Below are 19423 nucleotides of genomic sequence, written 5' to 3'. Positions count from 1 at the left end.
ATGTTCTAGTGGAATCAGTTGGATCTGGGCCTCGTTTGAAAAGTGAACATGTGAACTGCTATTCTACTGTTCAGACTTCACCACTGCGTTACTTATCGGAACAGCCGACAGAAGATAGCGGCCCCTGAGTCTTGTTCAGAGAACAAGGAAACAATTGGGCATGATGGCAGGCAGGGCTATGGGCCCAGTGCAGGACAATGGGTGTAGGTGGTTTCAATGGTTCAGCACAGATTAGATGGGCTGAAGAGCCCTTGTCTGTGCTGTACTTTTCTCTGACTATATACTTGAAACGTTTTTTGAAATAAAGCATAGATGATACAGCAGGAGAGTAAAACTGAAGTTTCTGTTTCTGGTAGCAAAATGAAGAAAACAACACTGCAGGCAGTGCAAGTCTGAAGATTATTGAAACATTTGGTGAATCAGACAGCAGCTGTGGAAAGAGAAACAGTTAATGTGTCTGGTCCAAAAACTTTTGTACAGTCTCGGTCTGATTGTTTCTTTGTCCTGATATACTGACTGTTTCCAGCATTCTCTGTTACGCTTGGCAATCTTGTGTTTGAAATTTTTTTACTTGCAGTGTGTAACATTTATCTAAATCACATTATATGTTAAAATATTTTTATGTACAGCACTTCCCAAGGGTTTAAATTTAGAATAATGGTTCACTGATTTAGATTGTCATCTGTTGTGATGTGAGGCAGTACTTGGTAAGGTTAAATCCAACTAGAATGGGCAGCATCATATTAACACATCCAAAGAACCAGTAGCACGTGGTTAGCAGCTGGAGAGGTATTACCACCGGTGTCCAGCAGCCTATAATTGACTATTGGCAAATGCACATCAGTGCATGTTCCAGTGGAGAAGAGCTGATGTCTTGATCCATGAAGTATCTATAGTGAAGGGAGAACGGATTGTAATGTGTGTGGAAAAACTAGCACTTGTACCTAAAGTTCACATTAATTCATCAATGATGTACTTTTATTTGAAATGTAACATATGAGATCTAGAAACCAACTTGTGCACAAGCTCCCAAAAATAGCTAGAGGATAATGAGAAAGTTGTCTTTCGTTGAGGGATTGGTGTTGGATAAGCTAATGGGGAAAAAATGGCCTGCTTTTCTCAGGGTGATCGTTGATCTTCAGTATTTACCTGAGAGAGCAGCCAGTGCTGTGGTTTAGTGGTTTAATTGCAAGGTGGGGCCTTTATCTGTACGGTACTCAGCCTGGGTTTGTTACTCCTGCCTCTGGAGTAGGAATTAATCATAATCCTATTGATTCTCCATCGAGGCATAGCTGAGACCTCTGGCAGAATGCAGCCATCTCGATGTGTGCTCGTTAGGTGTAAAGACAAGAGGTACAAATGCTCCAAAAATATGTATGGGGAAAATTAATCGAATGTCAGTTTCAGAAGGCAGAAACACAAAAAATGTCAGCGTGCAATTCATTCACCTTCTGATTAAGTGTCAGTAACCCGTAGAGTAGATTCTTTCTGCAGTTCAGAAAGTAACAAGCACAGATTTCCACAGCTGGCTCTGCAGCTGGACTTTCAGAAGTCTGTTTTTTATTAAGAAATTAAGGTTTGGAACGCAGACCATCTCCATTGAATTATTTTACCCTCTCCCTCCCCCTTTTAATTTCCTACTGTGAATTAGCTTGAGCTGCTGATTCATTCTGATAGAAACCAAATGCTCCCCCGCAATTTTTTTTTAAGGGAGTGTGAGAAGCTCTTCAGCATGGATCATGACCTTTAATAATTGGCAGAGCCACGCTGAATTCAAGTAATGCACCTGGCTTTGACCAGCAAGCTGCTGGAAAATGGAGGCCTGCGTTAAGGCTGAGCCTGGAGTGGTGTAGAAGTCGCAGATGCAATATCCTGACTAATCTGAGTCAAGTAGAAAAAGTCAAAACATTATTTTGTGTTGCAGGGATATTGGAAATGAAGTGCGATTGGGTCAGCTCAGATTGCTGACAGTGAGAGCAAGGATCCAGGCACAAATCTAAAACTTCATTCACCCAGTGATTAAACAGCACTGCTGACCCAAAAGCCAAGTGTACATGTAGTGCAGTTAGTTTATGAAGCAGCCTCTGGAGAAGCAGAATAATAATAATCAAATGAAGATGTGTTAAAATGTGATATTACTTGCCTTCCATTGGGGATGGGGAGAATTCAAGAGTGGCACTTGTATAAGCCTATTCCCTTTCTGTTCATTAATTCATATAATCATCCTATTTTAAAATTGTGTACCATTTTGACAGGAACCTTGTAACAGCGGCTGTAGTTGTTGCAGTTTCTGACAGGTGCAACAGCTAGATAAAGAGTAAGGAGCTGGCAGTAATATTGTTCTCATTGGAATTATGATGTAAAACGCATCCTTCCTTCTCTCCATCACAATGAACCTCCCTGCCCCTCCCCCACCGACTGAAAACCTCCAGCACCTCTCCTCAATTCATTTGACCCTTGCGCAGACCAGCAGCACCGTTTCAGTGCAAAATGGTGCAATCTGGCCAAAAGGAAATGTAACTGTTATTGTTCAGATTACTTCCGTTATCTTTGTTTGTTAGTTTTAACACTGTTGTGGCTCAGTCTGTTGTGGGCCTACTCGATTGTCAGATTACCTGCAGTTAATGTTGCAAGCTGTTATTATACAAAATTTTTCTCCATTCACATAACACCGCTGGGTTTTGATTTATTGATTAAAAACTTGACTCTGTGGAGTAGAATTGTATTGCTACTTAGCTTTTCTAACCTCTTAGCATCATTTTACCGATGAGAAACTTTAGGGATTTAGTTGGATGAGCAGGCAAAGCCCTCAACCTGAGAATCTTACATTAAGCTGTTTGTGTTGTGAATGCTGTATTGGTGAAATACTGAGATGTTATTTTGGGATTTCAAGTGTACTGTAGTACTGTCTTTTTCAACTGATAGCTTCCCATAATGTTGCTCAAAGAATTACGCAGTTGAAGGATTTATGATCAAAAACTGGTTCAAGTTTATTTTGTCTGTCTGAATGTTCAGGCTGCTGCCAGATCTCTGAAAAATGGAATTGCTTTAAAAAGCCAATTGACTTTTTTCATGAAAGTGCTATTTTGCTTTGGAAATGCTATGTAAAGATCTACTGGGGATTTAAAATTCAAACCCATAGATAACATTTCTTTCCAAGACAGTTAAACTATTGATGTGGGAGCAGGTTATTGCTGAAAGGCTGAGAAACGGAACTTAAAAGGGAGGGGCACAGATGATGTTTCTTACAAAACTGTGGTCTGTTGGGAATACTTTGCACCTGCTCCTGTACTTGAGCGGGACACGGACACGTGCGCATGATGCACATGCACACACGGATGGACACGCGTGCACACGTAGACGCATACACACAGGCGTGCACACACACAGACAGACATGCACAAGGATGGATGGATAGACATACACACCCTTTCAAAATAAAACTGAGATGAACCTGGTATCCTGAGCAACACTGGATGATTTGTCTGCATTACCAAACACAGAGCCGAGCTTGGGTCATACCTTGAGCCCATGTCGTCACATATCTGAGGCAATGGTTAAACAGTCTCCATTAATTTTTCAAATAATTCCCTCAACACCCCTGTGGACAGTATTGCAACGTGAAGCTGGTGAGGAGAGTCCGATTACTTCCAGAAAACATGTTTTTTATTATTTCTCCAATGCAAGGTTTGAATCCACCCCAGTTTACAAAAACCCTCCCACCCCAGAACTGAGAAAGCATCACCATCTCAGCAAACATAGAGAATTAAATGAGTTTTTATTTGTAGATTACTGATTGCTTTGTTGCTTGACTTCTGTCACATCCGGCAATCTCGGATTTTGAGTGGCGTACATTCAGGCTGTCTTGCTGAGGTAGCCACTTTGCGTACTGACGTGTTGAGCAGGCCACATCCTGTGCCTGACCGTGTTTCAGAGCTAACAAATGATGTGCAGATCAAGGCACTGACTTCCTTCTGATAACCGCTGGAACAGCTGGAGAAGGGGACCAGCATTCCCTAGTAGTCATTACTTGGGAAAAGCAGGCAGTGAGAGGCATTGGGAGACGTGGGCAGGGAGCAAAGAGGAAAAACAAAAGAAGCTGATTAGCAACTTACAAAAATTACAGTGAAGTCTGTAAAGTCAGTGCTCCTGGTGTGGCCTCCTCTACATCGGTGAGACCCGACACAGATTGGGGGACCGCTTCGTTGAGCACCTCGGCTCCGTCCGCCACAACAGACAGGATCTCCCGGTTGCCACCCACTTCAACTCTGCTTTACATTCCCATTGGGATATGTCCATACCTGGCCTCCTCTGCTGCCGTGATGAGGCCAAACTCAGGTTGGACGAGCAACACTTCATGTACAGTCTGGGTAGTCTCCAGCCCCTTGGTATAAACATCGAATTCTCCAACTTCCGGTAATTCCCTCCCCTTCCCACTTTCACTCTACCTCCTCTTCCAGCTGCCTATCACCTCTCTCATGATTCTGCCTTCTACGACCCATAGTGCTTCCCCCTTCTTCACCTTTCCTGCCTATCCCCTGCTTCCCTTCCCCTGCCCCTTGATCTTTACTCTGATCGGTTTTTCACCTGGCACCAACCACCCTCTCCCCCCCCTTCTTTATGGGGCCCCTCCCCCTCCCTCTTTAGTCCCGACAGAGGGTCTTGGCCCGAAACGTTGACTACTCGTTTCCACGGATGCTGCCTGACCTGCTGAGTTCCTGAGACCTGTTGTATGTGTTGCTTTGACCACAGCATCTGCAGTGTACTTTGTGTTTACAGTGAAGTCTATAATTTGTGTTTGTGATAAGATATTTGGCTCAGTGAGAGTCTGCACTAAAAGAATTTCAGACAGTCCGATTAAGTGTTTACACAGAAGGTTCCCACAATATAACTCAAGAGTCAGCAAATTTTAAAACAGAAAGAAGCTACATGTACTATTCAAACCCTATTTAGAATTGTGCGGCCTCTGTTGATCAGGGAATTTGCGTTCCAGCTGTCTAGATTTGCAAGCCTGGGTAGTACGATATGGAGAGCAAGCTGTTGCCCATGCAGCAAGCTCCCCTCTCCACAAATCTGATGAACCCAAAGGAATGGCAGAGACCGACACAGTTTAGCACCAGCAGCATCACAGGAGTTGCCAGTCTGTGTTAAACTCAACATAAGACTACCTTAGGGACTCCGGCTCTGGACTTTTCCCTCGGGGTTTATTCCCGAAGCCTTTCCCATGAGTGGGTGCAGCCACAAGGCTGTGGAGGTTTGAGATCAGAGTTTTCCTTCGCCTAGATGAGCTGCCAACTATGGCTGATGAGCCCCATCTGCCCGAAGTGACTGGTTTTAAGGTGCCAGTGACCCACCTTTACCCCTTCTCCTGTTAGTAGGAGCCATTCCGTTGGGCTGAGTAGTTAAGCCGCCTTTGCCCCTTCTTCTGTCAGTAGAAACAGTTCTGCCAGGCTTAGAGGCTAAGCCACACGAGAATGCCAGGAGCTGGACTTGGTTGTCAGAGGCTATTTGAGACATGTGCCATTGGGAGCATTGTATAAACTTATCCCACCTACTACTCCCGGCTATAACAACCTTAAGAACCAATTTAGATTAAAAATGATAATCACATTTTTCAATTCTATATCCTTTATATTAATTACTTTTTAACTGAGCTGTAAGGTCCGTTATAATTCATGTCATTTTCCTTCAAATATTACTGAAATCTTGTTCCCATTTAAGGGTGAATTGTAAGTTTTCAATATTAATTCTTAACTGAGTAGATACAGCCTTGAATGGCTTGGTTCATATAGTCAATGCTTAGTTAAGAATGTCCCTCTTCTCAAGTTATCCCAAAATTGATTTAATGCCGCATTGACCCAAAAGGCGTTTTTGGAGTTCATCGCTGCTAACTGGTGGGGAGAGTTGAGCTGTCATCAAGTGGGAATGGATGACATTCTCCCACCAGCTTTGTAAAGTAGGTTTGTTGTAGCTTCATTATTGTATTTCATTGGCCTCGTCACATGCACACAGTTTGCAATGGTGGGCAGTGTTCAAGACGCAGCTGTGAAGAATTGGTTAGCATTCGTTAGTAAATGGGCCAACACTGATAGAAAAGGCAACACAGCACTGCACTCGTGAGTTTCTTGCGTCATTTGGTTAATGGGAAATTTTGATCTATAGAATAATTTGATCATTTAACGCTCATAAATGTTTTATTTGAGTCTTCATTTTTTTTGTTAAAGCAGTAAACAGTGATATGGTGTCTTGGAGGAGTTCCTGTATTGGTAGCAAAATTAATCCACATAAATAGACATGTTTATTAGCCCCGGGTGGTCTGCAAAGTTGTAATTTCAACTGTATGCATTAATCCAGGAGATTTACACTCAGGCCCACTAACACCCTTGCCTGCATTATACACTTAATGGTGTGTTTGGTACTTGTCACTAATACGGTAAAATTCTGTTGTTCTCTCAGGGAAGAGATCCCATGGCATCATTCCAAGATGAGCAGGGCAACTTTCCACAGTGTGCTGGCCAACATTTAGCTTGTAAACAGAAAACTGAAAGAAAATTATCTAACTATCAGTTCTATGCATTTAAGCGGCTTCCTTTTTGCAATATTAGGGCAATGAATACATTTAAAAAGTATTTGATGTCAAGCACTTTAAGAGATGCTAAAAATTCGAATGGCACAATATAATGGAAAATTCCTGTTAAACTGTCATGTGTTGGAAAAATTAGACATGAAGATCTATTAGCATGCCTAATGTTTAAACACTAGCCTTTTTTAGAAGCAATACAAATGCTAAGAGAAAGCTTATTTCATGATTTCTAATGTGTTCTGCAGTGTTTTATATTAATTATTCAGGTTTTGTAGTATTTGTTCCACCTTCTCGAGTTGCCGTTTCAAAGGACGTTAAACTGATGTCTGATCCTGTCTAGATAGATTCCCAGGCCTGGCGTATATTGATTTATTAGCTTGTTTTAGTGGTCAGCCCACTGAACAGATTACATTACAATAAAAAAAGCTAACTTGGTACCTGAAAGTTTGTTTTCTGAAACACACCTGAAAGCTCACCGTGTTGGGAAGCAGCTTCCCATCCTGAGCCTTTGTAATGAAATGACCTGATGCAGTGAGAGTGATAACATCTTTATTGGCCATTCCAGTGCTCTTAAGTTTGTTGTTCCATGTTTGGGTACAGTTTCAGCAGAGATGTCCTTGCTGTTGTCATCTAATGGGTCATAAAAACACTTTCAACATTGACAAATCTGATTTACTCACAGAATTGCTTCATGCTATTGATTTTCCCATCTAAAAGTGATATGTCTCCACAGTTCTCCAAATCTGTTGATGTGGTGCCATATTACAGACCTATTCTTAAGTGTCTTTTAAAAGATTGGATTTCAATCACTGATAAATTACCATGTTACCTTATGCCATGGGGGGAAGGGAAGTGAGCTTATTGGATAAAGTGTTCCTGTGTTCTGATTTGTTGGTGTATCTACGTTGATGCTTACTGACCTAATTGAAATAATAGGCATTTTTGCTGATGCAGTGAATTCTAAGGATTTAACGGTTTGTTTCTTTTTTTTCCCAGCAACATCAAATGGTACTTTGGAAGGACTGGAAAACCGGGAGGGAGGAGTGTGTCAGACCAAAGCCATGAAGCTTATAATGAAAGTTGGACAAGGTAAGAGTCAGCAGGATTGTTTGGGAGATGTGAGCAATTGTTTTTTTCCCTCACTTCATTATCAAGTCTACGTAGTCATAGTGACAATTAATGATACAGTCTCATCAATGCGGTAAAAATCTGCTGGTTCTCCGCAAGTGTCAGAACTGAAGAGAATATATTTCATTGTTTTCTGTAATGTTTTTGCAGTTCCCGGGTCATCATCTGTTACATAAAATGATTACAAGTAGTCTAAAAGCTTGTCATAAATTTTAATTGAATAGTTGTGAAATAAATTACATTACAGCAATCTGTTTGTATTTTCCTTAAGGTCAGTCAACCAAGGGATAAGCATGAGTACTTTTTAATTTCTGAGAAAAAGAATTTCCCATTTTCTGTTATGATTGAAGAAATTTCAATTAGCATTTCTAAATAATTATACATGCTGAAATGTTTATCTTTGTTTTACTCAATAATGAGAAATTTATTTTGTATAAAACTGCTCATTTGAATGTAAAGGTTGTCAATGAGAAAGAAAGCTTCAGTAGTTTACCTCGTATCACATGTTGACGATAAATGGATTCTAAATTGGTTTCATTTAACACAATTTTAATTTTGAAATACCATCTATGTTGTCATGAGTAATCCCCCCATATCTCTAGAATTTGCAAAACAAAAACTTGCTATATTCATATTTTATGTCGCCTTTCCAAATAGTGTCTACTGAGCATTCTGACAGCATGCTTTGAGCTAGAAAAACTTTGCCTGCTGTTGGTAAGCATCTCAATGGCTGTTATAGATGGCTTTTGAGTGGTCGACCTAATGTTTGCAGTTTCTTTAAGCTGAGCTAAAGCCCAGGAAAGGGCAGGTTTAGACAGCAATCATCTATTCTGCCGAGAATACACATATAAACATCAGCTAAACCAAGTGGACCAGGGCCTCTGTAAAAATGAAAGTTTTAAATTGCTTGTTTTTCCAGAACAAATGTATGCATTGAAAAGAAATAACACTTCACCTCATACTCAGAGAAAACCGACCAAAACATTATTTGACTGGTTCATTTTGTTAAGTCCAAATCCCTAGAATTTATAGTGACCATTCTTGCTGATTAGTGACATGCACATTTTTAAGCAAATAAAACCATACACAAACAGACTTCATTGCGGTCACAGTGCTGGTGTCCCCAGTGTGTTGCTCTTCGAGTAAAACATCAGTGTTGAGGGATCTTCCACTTTGTCTGACTGATGAAGGTATCTCAGCGCAACGGCATCTAACTGAAACAAACTTTTTAAAAACTTTTTAGATGCAAATTCTATGGAACGAAATGAAAAAGCAACCAGTGTTCCTGGAAATGGACGAGATGGCACCACAAGCAAGCCCACTCAAAAGACTGAGAATGAAGGTAATAGAAGCTGAGTATAATGAAGATACCTCATCTTTGAGCTGGAGTTGTGGAACTTCATTCATTTGTCTGAAAGGCCCACTTTATGGGCAAGTAAAACACCAAGGTCATTGACACCAGTAAGCAAATGACAATTCTGAGAGGAACTCGACTTCTCTTTGAGACATAAAGTGTCTTTATGTGAGCCACACTCACTTGTTACTTAATTTGGCTCAGCTTTGCATGACAGTGAAGTGCTGATCATGTCGACATCTTAGAGCACAGAAGGAGGCAATTCAGGCCCTCACTGTTGTGCTGGATCTTTGAATGAACAGCCAGATTATTCCTGCTTTCTATTTAGGCCCACAAAGTTTCTATTTCAAAAGTACAGACAAATCCATTCCGAAAGTCACTGAGCATTCTGCTTCCACTGAAATCCATTTCAGATCTTAACAAGTTGTTATATATGTTTTTAAGAAAGTCTGCTTCTATCTTATTCTTTTGGCTCTTGTTTTAAATCTGTTCTCTGGTCACTAAACCACATTGCCAGCGGAAATAATTTCTCCATTTGGCTCTGCTAAATCCAGCCAATATTTTGATCACCCCTATTCAATATCCACTCAGTCTTCTCAGCTCCAAGAGGGAAATACCATCTTCGTTAGTCTCATAACATACCTGAAGTCCCTCATGAATAAAACTTTTAAATCTCTTTGATATCACCCAAATTGTCTTGATATCCTTCTAAATAAAAGCACCAAAATTCAATTCCATGCTCCAGCTGTGAGTTATAAAGGGTTAGCATAACTTTCCTTACTTTTATATTCTATGCCTCTGCTCATGAATCTAAAATTCTTGCATGTTTGCTAATCAGCTTTTTCAACTTCAGATATTAACCTTGGGTCTCTTCTACACCCTTCCTAAAACATCTCCTTTATGTTGCCCTTTCTTCGTCTCACTCCAAAAATGCAATCTATAATACTTCTTTGCATTAAATAATTTTGCACACTTCATCAGTTTGTTTCAAGTACTAATGAAGTCTGCTGCCTTCTTTAACCGTTTACTACATTTCTAAGTTCTGTGTCTTCTGGAAACCTTAACATTCATAACTACCTTTTTTTTGACAATTGTTAACTGATTCTTTGGAAAGCAACCGGAATTCTCCACTTCCATAAGATATGCACAGAGTTCCTGCTGGAAACTGCAGCCGGTTGATGCAAGCATAGCAGCTGGAACTTGCATTGATTAGTTGCAGTTTTATTTTGCATTTGGATCAGAGTAAATGCTGTAGATATTTTTCCCTATTACCTAAATCTTGACAAGCTCTGCTCTAATCCTTTTGGACCTTCTTGCTATCTTTCCACTTGGTGAAAAGTGAATTTCAATGTGGAGTTGTGATTTGGCCAGCTGAAAATTAGGGAATCTAATATTCTGATTTGCTTCCAAAGGAAGTCTGAGTGGTGAGCAATTTCAGATGTTTGACAGATAATGAGAGCTTGTATGCACTGTTCTTTCAAGAAAGCAATGCTTTTAATTTCTTCCTGTGCTGCTTCCTCACTGTGTCAGGCTAGCATTCAGCTGCAGTTTACAAGAATTACATTAGTGTTAATGTGAGTGATTCCATGATCTTTATATGAGTGTTCTGCTTTGCCTCCGATTCAGAGGACGACAACTGCTAAGTAGAATTTCTTCACTGAAAAGGAGGGCTGAAATTATAGATGTTTTTCCAGACAGTGCATCAGCACGTTAATCTGTTTATTATTTCAAAGATTTAAATTTATCTTGTAGAAGCACGAGCGAGCTTTACATCGACTCAAGAGGAGATAAATGAGAAAGATTTTTAAATAAAGTAACATTCTGTTTCTGTGAAGGGTAACGATCCAAAGAGATCAGTGTACATTTAATATCTACACTATAGATTGATTTTTGTTACAGATATGAATTTGTCAAATACGTGTGAGTTTCCGTGTATAATTTTACCCCTGTATGGCAGTAGAACTCCATTCCCCATGGGCATCTCAGAAAAGTAGATTGCTTTGTGTGGATAGTGCCTTGTTCCAACAAAGCAATAGTCAACCGATGCTGCTCCCTTGTACTTTAGTACCTGTGCTGCATCTATGTAAGGTGACTCCTGATATATCCACAAGAATTGATACAAACAGTAGCTTAATTTGTCTATTTTTGACCACAAATCTGATTTTTATTATGTTTACAATAAATCATGGTAAATGAACTTACTGGCCACCTTCTGGACTCCAGTTTATCAAAATATTTCTTATCTTGCACAATATGTTTCAAGATATAGTCCACTACTTTTTCTCTCTATTCCTATTAAGATCTTAGTAGTCTTAGCTACACAGAAACTATAGTTAACCCAAACCTCAAACTATTGGAGAATCAGATTGCAAATTTCTATTTCAGTGTCTGTGAAGAAATAATGTCACCCCTGAATAGCCTGGTTTTAATTTTGTTTTGCCCTTGGTTCTTCATGCTCTTATGAGGAGAAATGGTTTCTATTTGCTTGCATTGTAACACCTTGACTGGGACACCATCTGCCTTCTATACCCAAGCAAATGCTCTGAGACTCCTTTACCCTCTCGGTTTTGTTTTTCAAGCTTTGGTTGTTTAAAAACTGATTCATGATTTAAATTGCCCTCTGCCCTTCTCTATTTAGTCAGAAATTCCAACAAGGTTAATTGACACAATCTGTAGGGAAGTGTCACGTAGATTCACCTTGCAGCTCTCCACATGGAGCATTTCTCAATATCCGCAGAGCCAGTGGGGAAGTTGAAGCAGCTCACTGGCCGGTAATCGTAACCCAGTTAATGGCGCGTAATGCCAGGATTTCTGAAGGCCCTCAAGTGGAAGTACTTATTTGTAGAACTCTGCCAAAATGTCAGGAAACATCCAGATTCAGCTAGTCATGGTGGTGACAGTTGAGATTAGTGTTTTTATGGAGATGAAACATCATTTGTGCTCATAACATTTCAATTCCCAAATAAGAACCTGTCATGCACTTTATTGAAATAATAAATCAGGTAGAAGTTGTAAACTAGATAAAATCCAATGTTTTCTGCATAAGAGGAGTTGATGGGCACAGGTCCTTTGTAAGTGAATGGGCTTTCTCATGGAATGACCAACGCTAAAGGCAGACAGAATGACTGAGGACAATCGTCCTAAGGCTTTTCATTTTCTTACTCTCACCAGTGCTGCCCCAGGCAAGTCTACATCTGTTTCAACTGAAGCTGTCGGTTTCATTTTTGTTGGTGACTGACAGAGATTTATTGATTTTTTTAAAATGGTCTGTGGAAAGCATACCTTGTTTCAACGTTCATTGCTGGCCCTTTGTACTTGCATTTGGATAGTCAATAGATAATCTCATTTGTCATTTAGAAATGTATCTAGGGTTGAAAACAATCAAACATGAATTTAATATTTTAAGTTATTTAAATCTAACGTATTTATTTGAAATCAAAGTTCAAATTAAATTTATTATCAAAGTATATATGTCACCATTTACAACCCTGAGATTCATTTTCTTTTGGACATTCCTAGTAAATCAATGAAAGTCCGCCCCCAACAAGACAGTGTGCAAAAGACAAACTGTGCAAGCACAAAAGAAAAAATAAAAAAATAAGCAATATATATCGAACCTGAGATAGTGTCTTGAAAGTGAATCCATAGGTTGTGGGAACAGTTCAGTGCTGGGGTGAGGGAAGTTAACCCCTCTGGCCAAAAGCCTGATGGTTGAGGGGTAATAACTGCCCCTGAACCTGGTGGTGTGAGTCCGGAGGCTCCTGTACCTCCTTCCTGATGGCAGCAGAGACAAGAGAGTGTGGCCTGGCTGGTGGGGGTCCCTGATGTTTGCTGCTTTCCTACGACATTGTTTTTGTGCAGGTGTGGTCAATGGTGGGGAGGGCTTTACCCATGATGGACTGGGCCGTATCCATTACTTTTTGTAGGATTTTTCATTCATTGCCATTGGTTTTTCCCGTACCAGACCTGATGCAACCAATCAATGCACTCTACACCACGCATCTGTAAAATTTTGTCAAAGTTTTAGGTATCCTGCTGAATCTTTGCAAACTTCTAAGGAAGTAGAGGGACAGCCTTGCTTTCTTTGTAGTAGCAGTTTTGTGTTGGACCCAGGACAGATCCCCTGAAATGATAACACTGAGGAATTTAAAGTTGCTGACTCTCTCCACCTCGGATTCCCCGATGAGGACTGGCTCATGGACCCTCCGTTTTCCTGCTCCTGAATCAATAATCAGCTCCTTGATCTTGCTGACTTTGAGAGAAAGGTTGTTGTGGCACCCCTCAGCCAGATCTTCAATTTCTCTCCTACCTGCTGGTTCATCACCACCTTTGATTTGGCAAACGATAGTGACATCAGTAAACTTAAGCATGGTCTTGGAGCTGTGCTTAGCCTCACAGTCACAGGTATTTAACCGGTGGAGCAGGGGGCTAAGTACACAGCCTTGTGCTGGGGGAGATGGACTGGGCCGGGTCCAGTTGCTTCGACATCAATGAGTCTTTGGCAATATCACTCAAAGGGTTTCTGCAAGCAAGCAATGGCAGAGCATGGAATGCACTTCACAAACAGCAATTGATGCTCAGTCGGTGGTCGATTTTAAATTTGAGATTGATAGAGCTTTTGAATCAAATTTTAAAGAAATGGGAAAATGGGCAAAAGGTTGGCCAGAGATCCCCAATGATATTAAATGCAGACTAGCTCAGTCGGGCATTCAGGCCTACTTCTGAACCACATCCCTCTTCTGGCAAATCTGCACCAAGTAGAGGTTGTAAAATGAATTCTCAACTGCAATCTCATGAAAACGCTAACTAGATTTTCTTTTGATGGAAGCAAGGTTTTATTTACAATGTTGGGAATGAAATGATATTGCTCTGTAAAATGATTTTAAAAAGCTTTGGTTGTGAGCACATTATTCACCCAGTTCTTCTGTTTCCAGGTGGGACACACTCACAGAGTAGTGACAGTAAGTCTTCCACTACACCCAGGGATTCGGGTAAGAGCAAGTTCCTCAACTCCGATGTGGCCTTATTTGCTGGCATTGGATCGGGCTGTGTGATCTTCATCATCATCATCATTATGTTGGTGGTTCTGCTGCTGAAATACAAGAGACGTCACAGAAAGCACTCTCCGCAGCATACCACCACTCTCTCTCTCAGCACGCTGGCCACCCCCAAGCGGGCCGCTAATAATAATGGCTCTGAGCCCAGTGACATTATCATTCCATTAAGGACTGCAGACAGTGCATTTTGTCCACATTATGAAAAAGTCAGCGGAGACTATGGACATCCTGTGTATATAGTCCAGGAGATGCCACCACAGAGCCCGGCAAATATATACTACAAAGTCTGAGTTCAGAGGACAAAAGGTAGTTTGGGATTCTGAAGAATACTCTTGGCCTGTTGCAACCTGGGTCTTCTGCTGAAATTAGTGGTGACTCTTACTCTTTGCACCAGGATTGACTTTAAATATGTAGGAGAATTAAAAGGGGAAAATGGAAGCTCTGCAGGAAATTCAGCTGAAGAGAGAGTTGGTTAGTGTCTATGGTTTGTGTAGGAATCTGCTTAAAGTTAAATACCAGGAGCAACAAGTTGGAGGAGAGTTGAGTCAGGGACTCAATCGAACTGTTCCACCTTCTACTTTCACCATTCATTTATGGACCACGTGTTACAAACATACCAGGAAGCAAAATGCAGATGGATGTTTGAACTATCTATCACTGTATTTATGACCAATAAGGTTTTACGCTTTGGATATTCAGCAATAGAAAATAGTCAGTCTGTACTTTCCCTAGACTGTTAACTTTTATATTAACCGGATTTCATAAATCCACTTCAGTCCTTGTTCTTGTGCTCTTCGAGTTTTACTCCCTCCTATTGTTTCCCTGTTACAGTATTACTTATTAACCTGAAGGCCGCTTTGCCTTCGAACACAATCACTAGAACTTCAGGAGCTTTGTGGAAATTGCCACAACGTTAACCTTTATTAACCATCCCAGTCACCAGGTGATAGTAGACGCACAGCAGCTACATTCTAATCAGTTACACATAGATGTGGGGACACATTACAGATAAGCAGGAGACTGCAAGTTTACCTGTGACATTTAACTGCATTTGCAGTTGTATGCTGCTGTCTTTTGAATCTGAGAAGGAAGTGTAGAGATAGAGATTATTAGGGAGCACTTTGGTACTAAAAGTTCCAAGATGTAGACTGGTAGGACATGGTGACAAGCACAGTGCTGTAGGGCTGCACTTTAAATGAACTAAAATAATTATTTTGAGCAAAATTGATAGAGTGAAATGCCTCTTTTTTTAAGGGAAAGGGCCAACATCAACGAATAAAGGCATCAGTGGGGAGAGCTTATGATGCTCTGCAGAACAGTGCAACGATGGTGTAGACACACTAAGGGAATGTACTGCCTTCCAGTTTGAATGCTTTATATGAATAGACTGTAGAGCAGTCTCTGTATTACATGGTACAGCTTCTGATACTGTAGCTGGAATAGCTCTGCAGCTTGAATGACCTTTAAAGGATATCCTTGAAATGCTTGTTGGACACACACACACACACACACACACACACACAAATACTCTACATAAAATGGACAATGGAATAGAAGGGACCAAGTGATGAAATGCCAGACACAGTCATTGGGTTATTATGGGTCAATATTTCTGGTCAGAATTGCTCTGCAAGTATATATCGTGGATAGAGAGGGCCATTGGAGCATTAGACTATCTGGATGAGTGGAACCAGCCACAAAATGTTTGGACATTTGCCTCTGGGAATGAAATTTAGTTTCCATAAATAAATGACTAAAATAAGAGTCCTCATAAGAAAACAACAGGTAAAAATAAATACTGCTTCGTACTTGCAAAAAAAAGGAAGGATTTTTTATCCGTGATCAATTAATGTACACACAAGCCTATATTTTAGAAAATATCTTTTAAACAATAGTGCCCTGGCATTGTTAGTCTGTTTGAAAATCATCTTCAGCCTTGGGGTGAGCTGCAGCATAGTGTGATATTAATCACCATCCTGTGATATCTGGCAGCATAAATTCAAAGATCACACAGTAATAGCTGCACGAAAGGCTGGTCTCAGGAATCCCAAAAGGGAACCTGCAAAATGGTTGCCTAACCTAATCCTTGAACCTAAAAATTACGTTAGCAACGAAAGTGAAGCACTTTTGCATATACTTAGACTGTTGCCATGGTGATGAAGTACATTACATGTACATCCGATTCTCTACCATTTCCATGCAAAGTGTTATTTTTGTGGGCCTTTGGGATAAGCAACATTTTAGCAGAGACACTTCTTGGTTGTACACGATTGTGCTTGTTCTTTAAGAATTATTTTATGGATTATCTGCATATGGCTGTGTTGTCATTTTAAAGCAGACTGTGTAAATGACAGGTGAAGTTCAACATTGAAATTAAAACTCGTATGGCGTTGACGGGATTGCTGGTTTACAGAATGTGCAGTGGTTGTGTCCAATGTAGAGTAAGGCACTTTAAACGGTTTGCTTATGGTTTGTCTTACTCATCCCTCCCAAAACTAATGTCACTGTAACTGCCTTGCAGACACAATCATCCTCTCACCTGCTTTTAGAAGTTGCACTGCACAGTAAACTGATGTAAGTTGTGAAGCTGTAAATGCGTGGGATATTTTCATGTGTTACAATTTGGGCAGGGCAGGAGAAGAGAGTTAAAATAGCCTTATTCACCTTTTTAGTAACAGAAGTTCACAATAGAGCATGAATCTGATTTTTTTTTCCCTCAAGTAAAATGTTTTGTGTAAATAGAAGATTTTTTTAAAAACAAATTCTAAGGAGGAAGTTTTGTATAAAATCTGAATTTTTTGCAACGTATTTTTAGCTACAGCTTGTTTTCAAGGCAGTGTCATTCCCCTTATGCACTGTTTCAAAATGGAGAAAAAAGAAAATTGGTAAATTTATCAAATTGACCACTGCATTTTTGTGCCATGAATATTTATTTAATTGTTCCTTTGTCCAGTTTGTACACACAGTATTAAGCTTGCTTTATAAATATTGACTGTTGCCTTTACATAGGTTCCCCACTTTTTGTAATCTCTTCTTTCCATCATCCTTTTCGGAAGTGTTTAATTTTCACCTACACTCCCCTGCTGTCGAAGGAAAAACAAACAAAATTAAAATCACATTCCACTAGTCTGTTACAAACTGAAATTGTTTTTAAATAAAAGATTTTTTCCTATGGAAATCTGGCTGGGATTCCGTTTTTATTTCTTCCTTCTTGTGCAACCTGAAATCTGCCTAAAAACAAAATGACTTGTTTGAATAAAATGTAAGAGAATCAATAACTTGGAAGTTCTTGTTTTCGGTGTCCCTTTGGTGAGGTCATGCAGTGTTCCTACCTCCTGACTGCTGTCACTTTGGAGAGGTACCTGTAATAGTCAGGTGAGAAGGTTGGCTTGGCTGCAGTGCTTTATCAGCCCAAGTTCAACAGTCCTGCTGGCACCCAGTGTTATCAACAAATCACATCTCAATAGCATTTAAATGGGGGGAAATGGGTATATTTGATGTAATCAAATCTGAAAACAAAAATAGTGATTGATCCAAATGAGAAGAGATCAAAGTTTTAAGGAGGCGAGCAGAAAGATAAAAAGAATGTAGAGTGAAAATTATTGCAAAAACTGAACAGGAAATTGAGGGGGGTAGGTTTCTGAACAGGAGCACGTTGTGGGATAAAGCAGTAATCTGTGAGAGCAAGTTTAGTAATCAGGATAGCCTAAGGGAAAGGAGTACGCTGTTAAACTGCATGTATTTCTGTGCTCAAGCTTTAACAGGTAAAGCAGCTGAGCTCAGAGTGGGGATTGGGCCTGAGGACTGGGATCTTATAGCCAGAACAGAGAGACAAGGCTGCGTGGAGGCCAGGTCAGGCAGCTCAGTGTTCCAGCATCCAGATGCTACAGGCCTGACAGGGGTTTAGGTGAATTGGGAAGTGGTGTAGCCTAAAGGAAGGTGTAACAGCAGCGCTGAGCAATGATACTCTTGGGGGATCATCAGTGAGATTATGTGGGTAGAACTTGGAACCAAGAAAGGCCAGGGCCACTCTAGTGGGGCTGCATTATAGTGCCCCATAGTCGGGAGAAACTGGAAGAGCAGCTGTGCAGCTTGCTCATAGTCGTAAGGATAATAGTTTTTATTAGTGGAGGATTTTAATTTCCCCAGTATTAACTCTGCTGATATTGACTGGATGGCGTGGAGTTTGTGAAATGTGTCCTGAGAAGTTTCCTGGGTCCTACTATGGAGGGCCCTACTCAGGAGAGTGCAATACTGGCCCTGCAAAGTGGGGGTCAGGGATCACTTTGGTTCTAATGACCATAATTCTATTATTTTTGAGAGAAGGAAAAGGACAGGATTTGTTCACAGGGGTAGGGTCCTTTCCAGTCAATAAAATTGATGCACCATCAATAACTCACGCTGAGACGTAGGAAGCGAGGTATCGGCTTTTATTGACTGGAAGAATGAACAACACTACATCCTGGGGAATGAGACTGGGCATCAGGCCACAGTCGCCTTTATACAGGGGTCTGTGGGAGGAGCCACAGGAGCAGTCAGCGGGGGTCTGTGGGAGGAGCCACAGGATCAGTCAGCAGGGGTCTGTGGGAGGAGCCACAGGAGCAGTCAGCGGGGGTCTGTGGGAGGAGCCACAGGAGCAGTCAGCGGGGGTCTGTGGGAGGAGCCACAGGATCAGTCAGCAGGGGTCTGTGGGAGGAGCCACAGGAGCAGTCAGCAGGGGGTCTGTGGGAGGAGCCACAGTCGCCTTTATACAGGGGTCTGTGGGAGGAGCCACAGGAGCAGTCCAGACAGGTATATCTAGTTCACCACAGGTCCTAAACTGGAGCAAGGCTAATTTGGGGGGAATTAGGGTATATTAGCGGTCAATTGGTTGAGCCTGTTGGAAAGGAAAAGGATGAATGGCAAGTAGGAGTGTTTAAGAGTGCCCAGAAGCAGCGTGTTCCTGTTAAGGTGAAGAGTAAACCTGGCAGGTTAGAGAACCTTGGCTGGTGAGAGATAGTGAGGCTTTGGTCAAGGAAGAGAAAGAAGTTTGCATTAGGTTTAGGAGGCCAGGGATGAGTGAATCCCTTAAACCTGTAAGAAGATTAAAATACTCTTAAGAGGGAAAACGGGAGCAAAGAGAGGTTACAAGAGAGAACTGGCAGGTAAGGGAAGTCCAAAGAGGAAGTCCAAAGAGGCTCTAAAGCCACATTCAGAGCAAAAGAGGAGAGTAGCCCACTGGGAGATCAGCAGTGCTGCTTTTGCCTCGAGCCACAGGAGATGGGTGGGATCTTTAATGAACATTTCTGTTCTCTGTTTCCT

General features: G+C 41.0%; 1 protein-coding gene across 2 annotated transcripts in view; it reads left to right on the top strand.

The window, feature by feature from the left end:
* Positions 1 to 15918, top strand: part of LOC140726604 (ephrin-B2-like) — a 50710-nt gene extending 34792 nt beyond the window's left edge. Inside the window, exons 3-5 of one of the 2 annotated variants that reach the window (XM_073043196.1) lie at positions 7580 to 7672; positions 8955 to 9053; positions 14000 to 15918. In XM_073043196.1, the coding sequence (XP_072899297.1) occupies positions 7580 to 7672; positions 8955 to 9053; positions 14000 to 14412 (605 nt within the window). In that variant the 3' untranslated portion in view covers positions 14413 to 15918. The remainder of the gene's footprint in view (positions 1 to 7579; positions 7673 to 8954; positions 9054 to 13999) is intronic. The other variant, XM_073043197.1, reaches the window with a different exon arrangement.
* Positions 15919 to 19423: the final 3505 nt, after the last annotated feature.

This window comes from Hemitrygon akajei, chromosome 4, assembly GCF_048418815.1.
Source record: "Hemitrygon akajei chromosome 4, sHemAka1.3, whole genome shotgun sequence".
NCBI classification, from domain to species: domain Eukaryota; kingdom Metazoa; phylum Chordata; class Chondrichthyes; order Myliobatiformes; family Dasyatidae; genus Hemitrygon; species Hemitrygon akajei.
The sequence above is the reverse complement of the archived record's forward strand: the minus strand, read 5'-3'. Positions and strand labels throughout refer to the sequence as shown.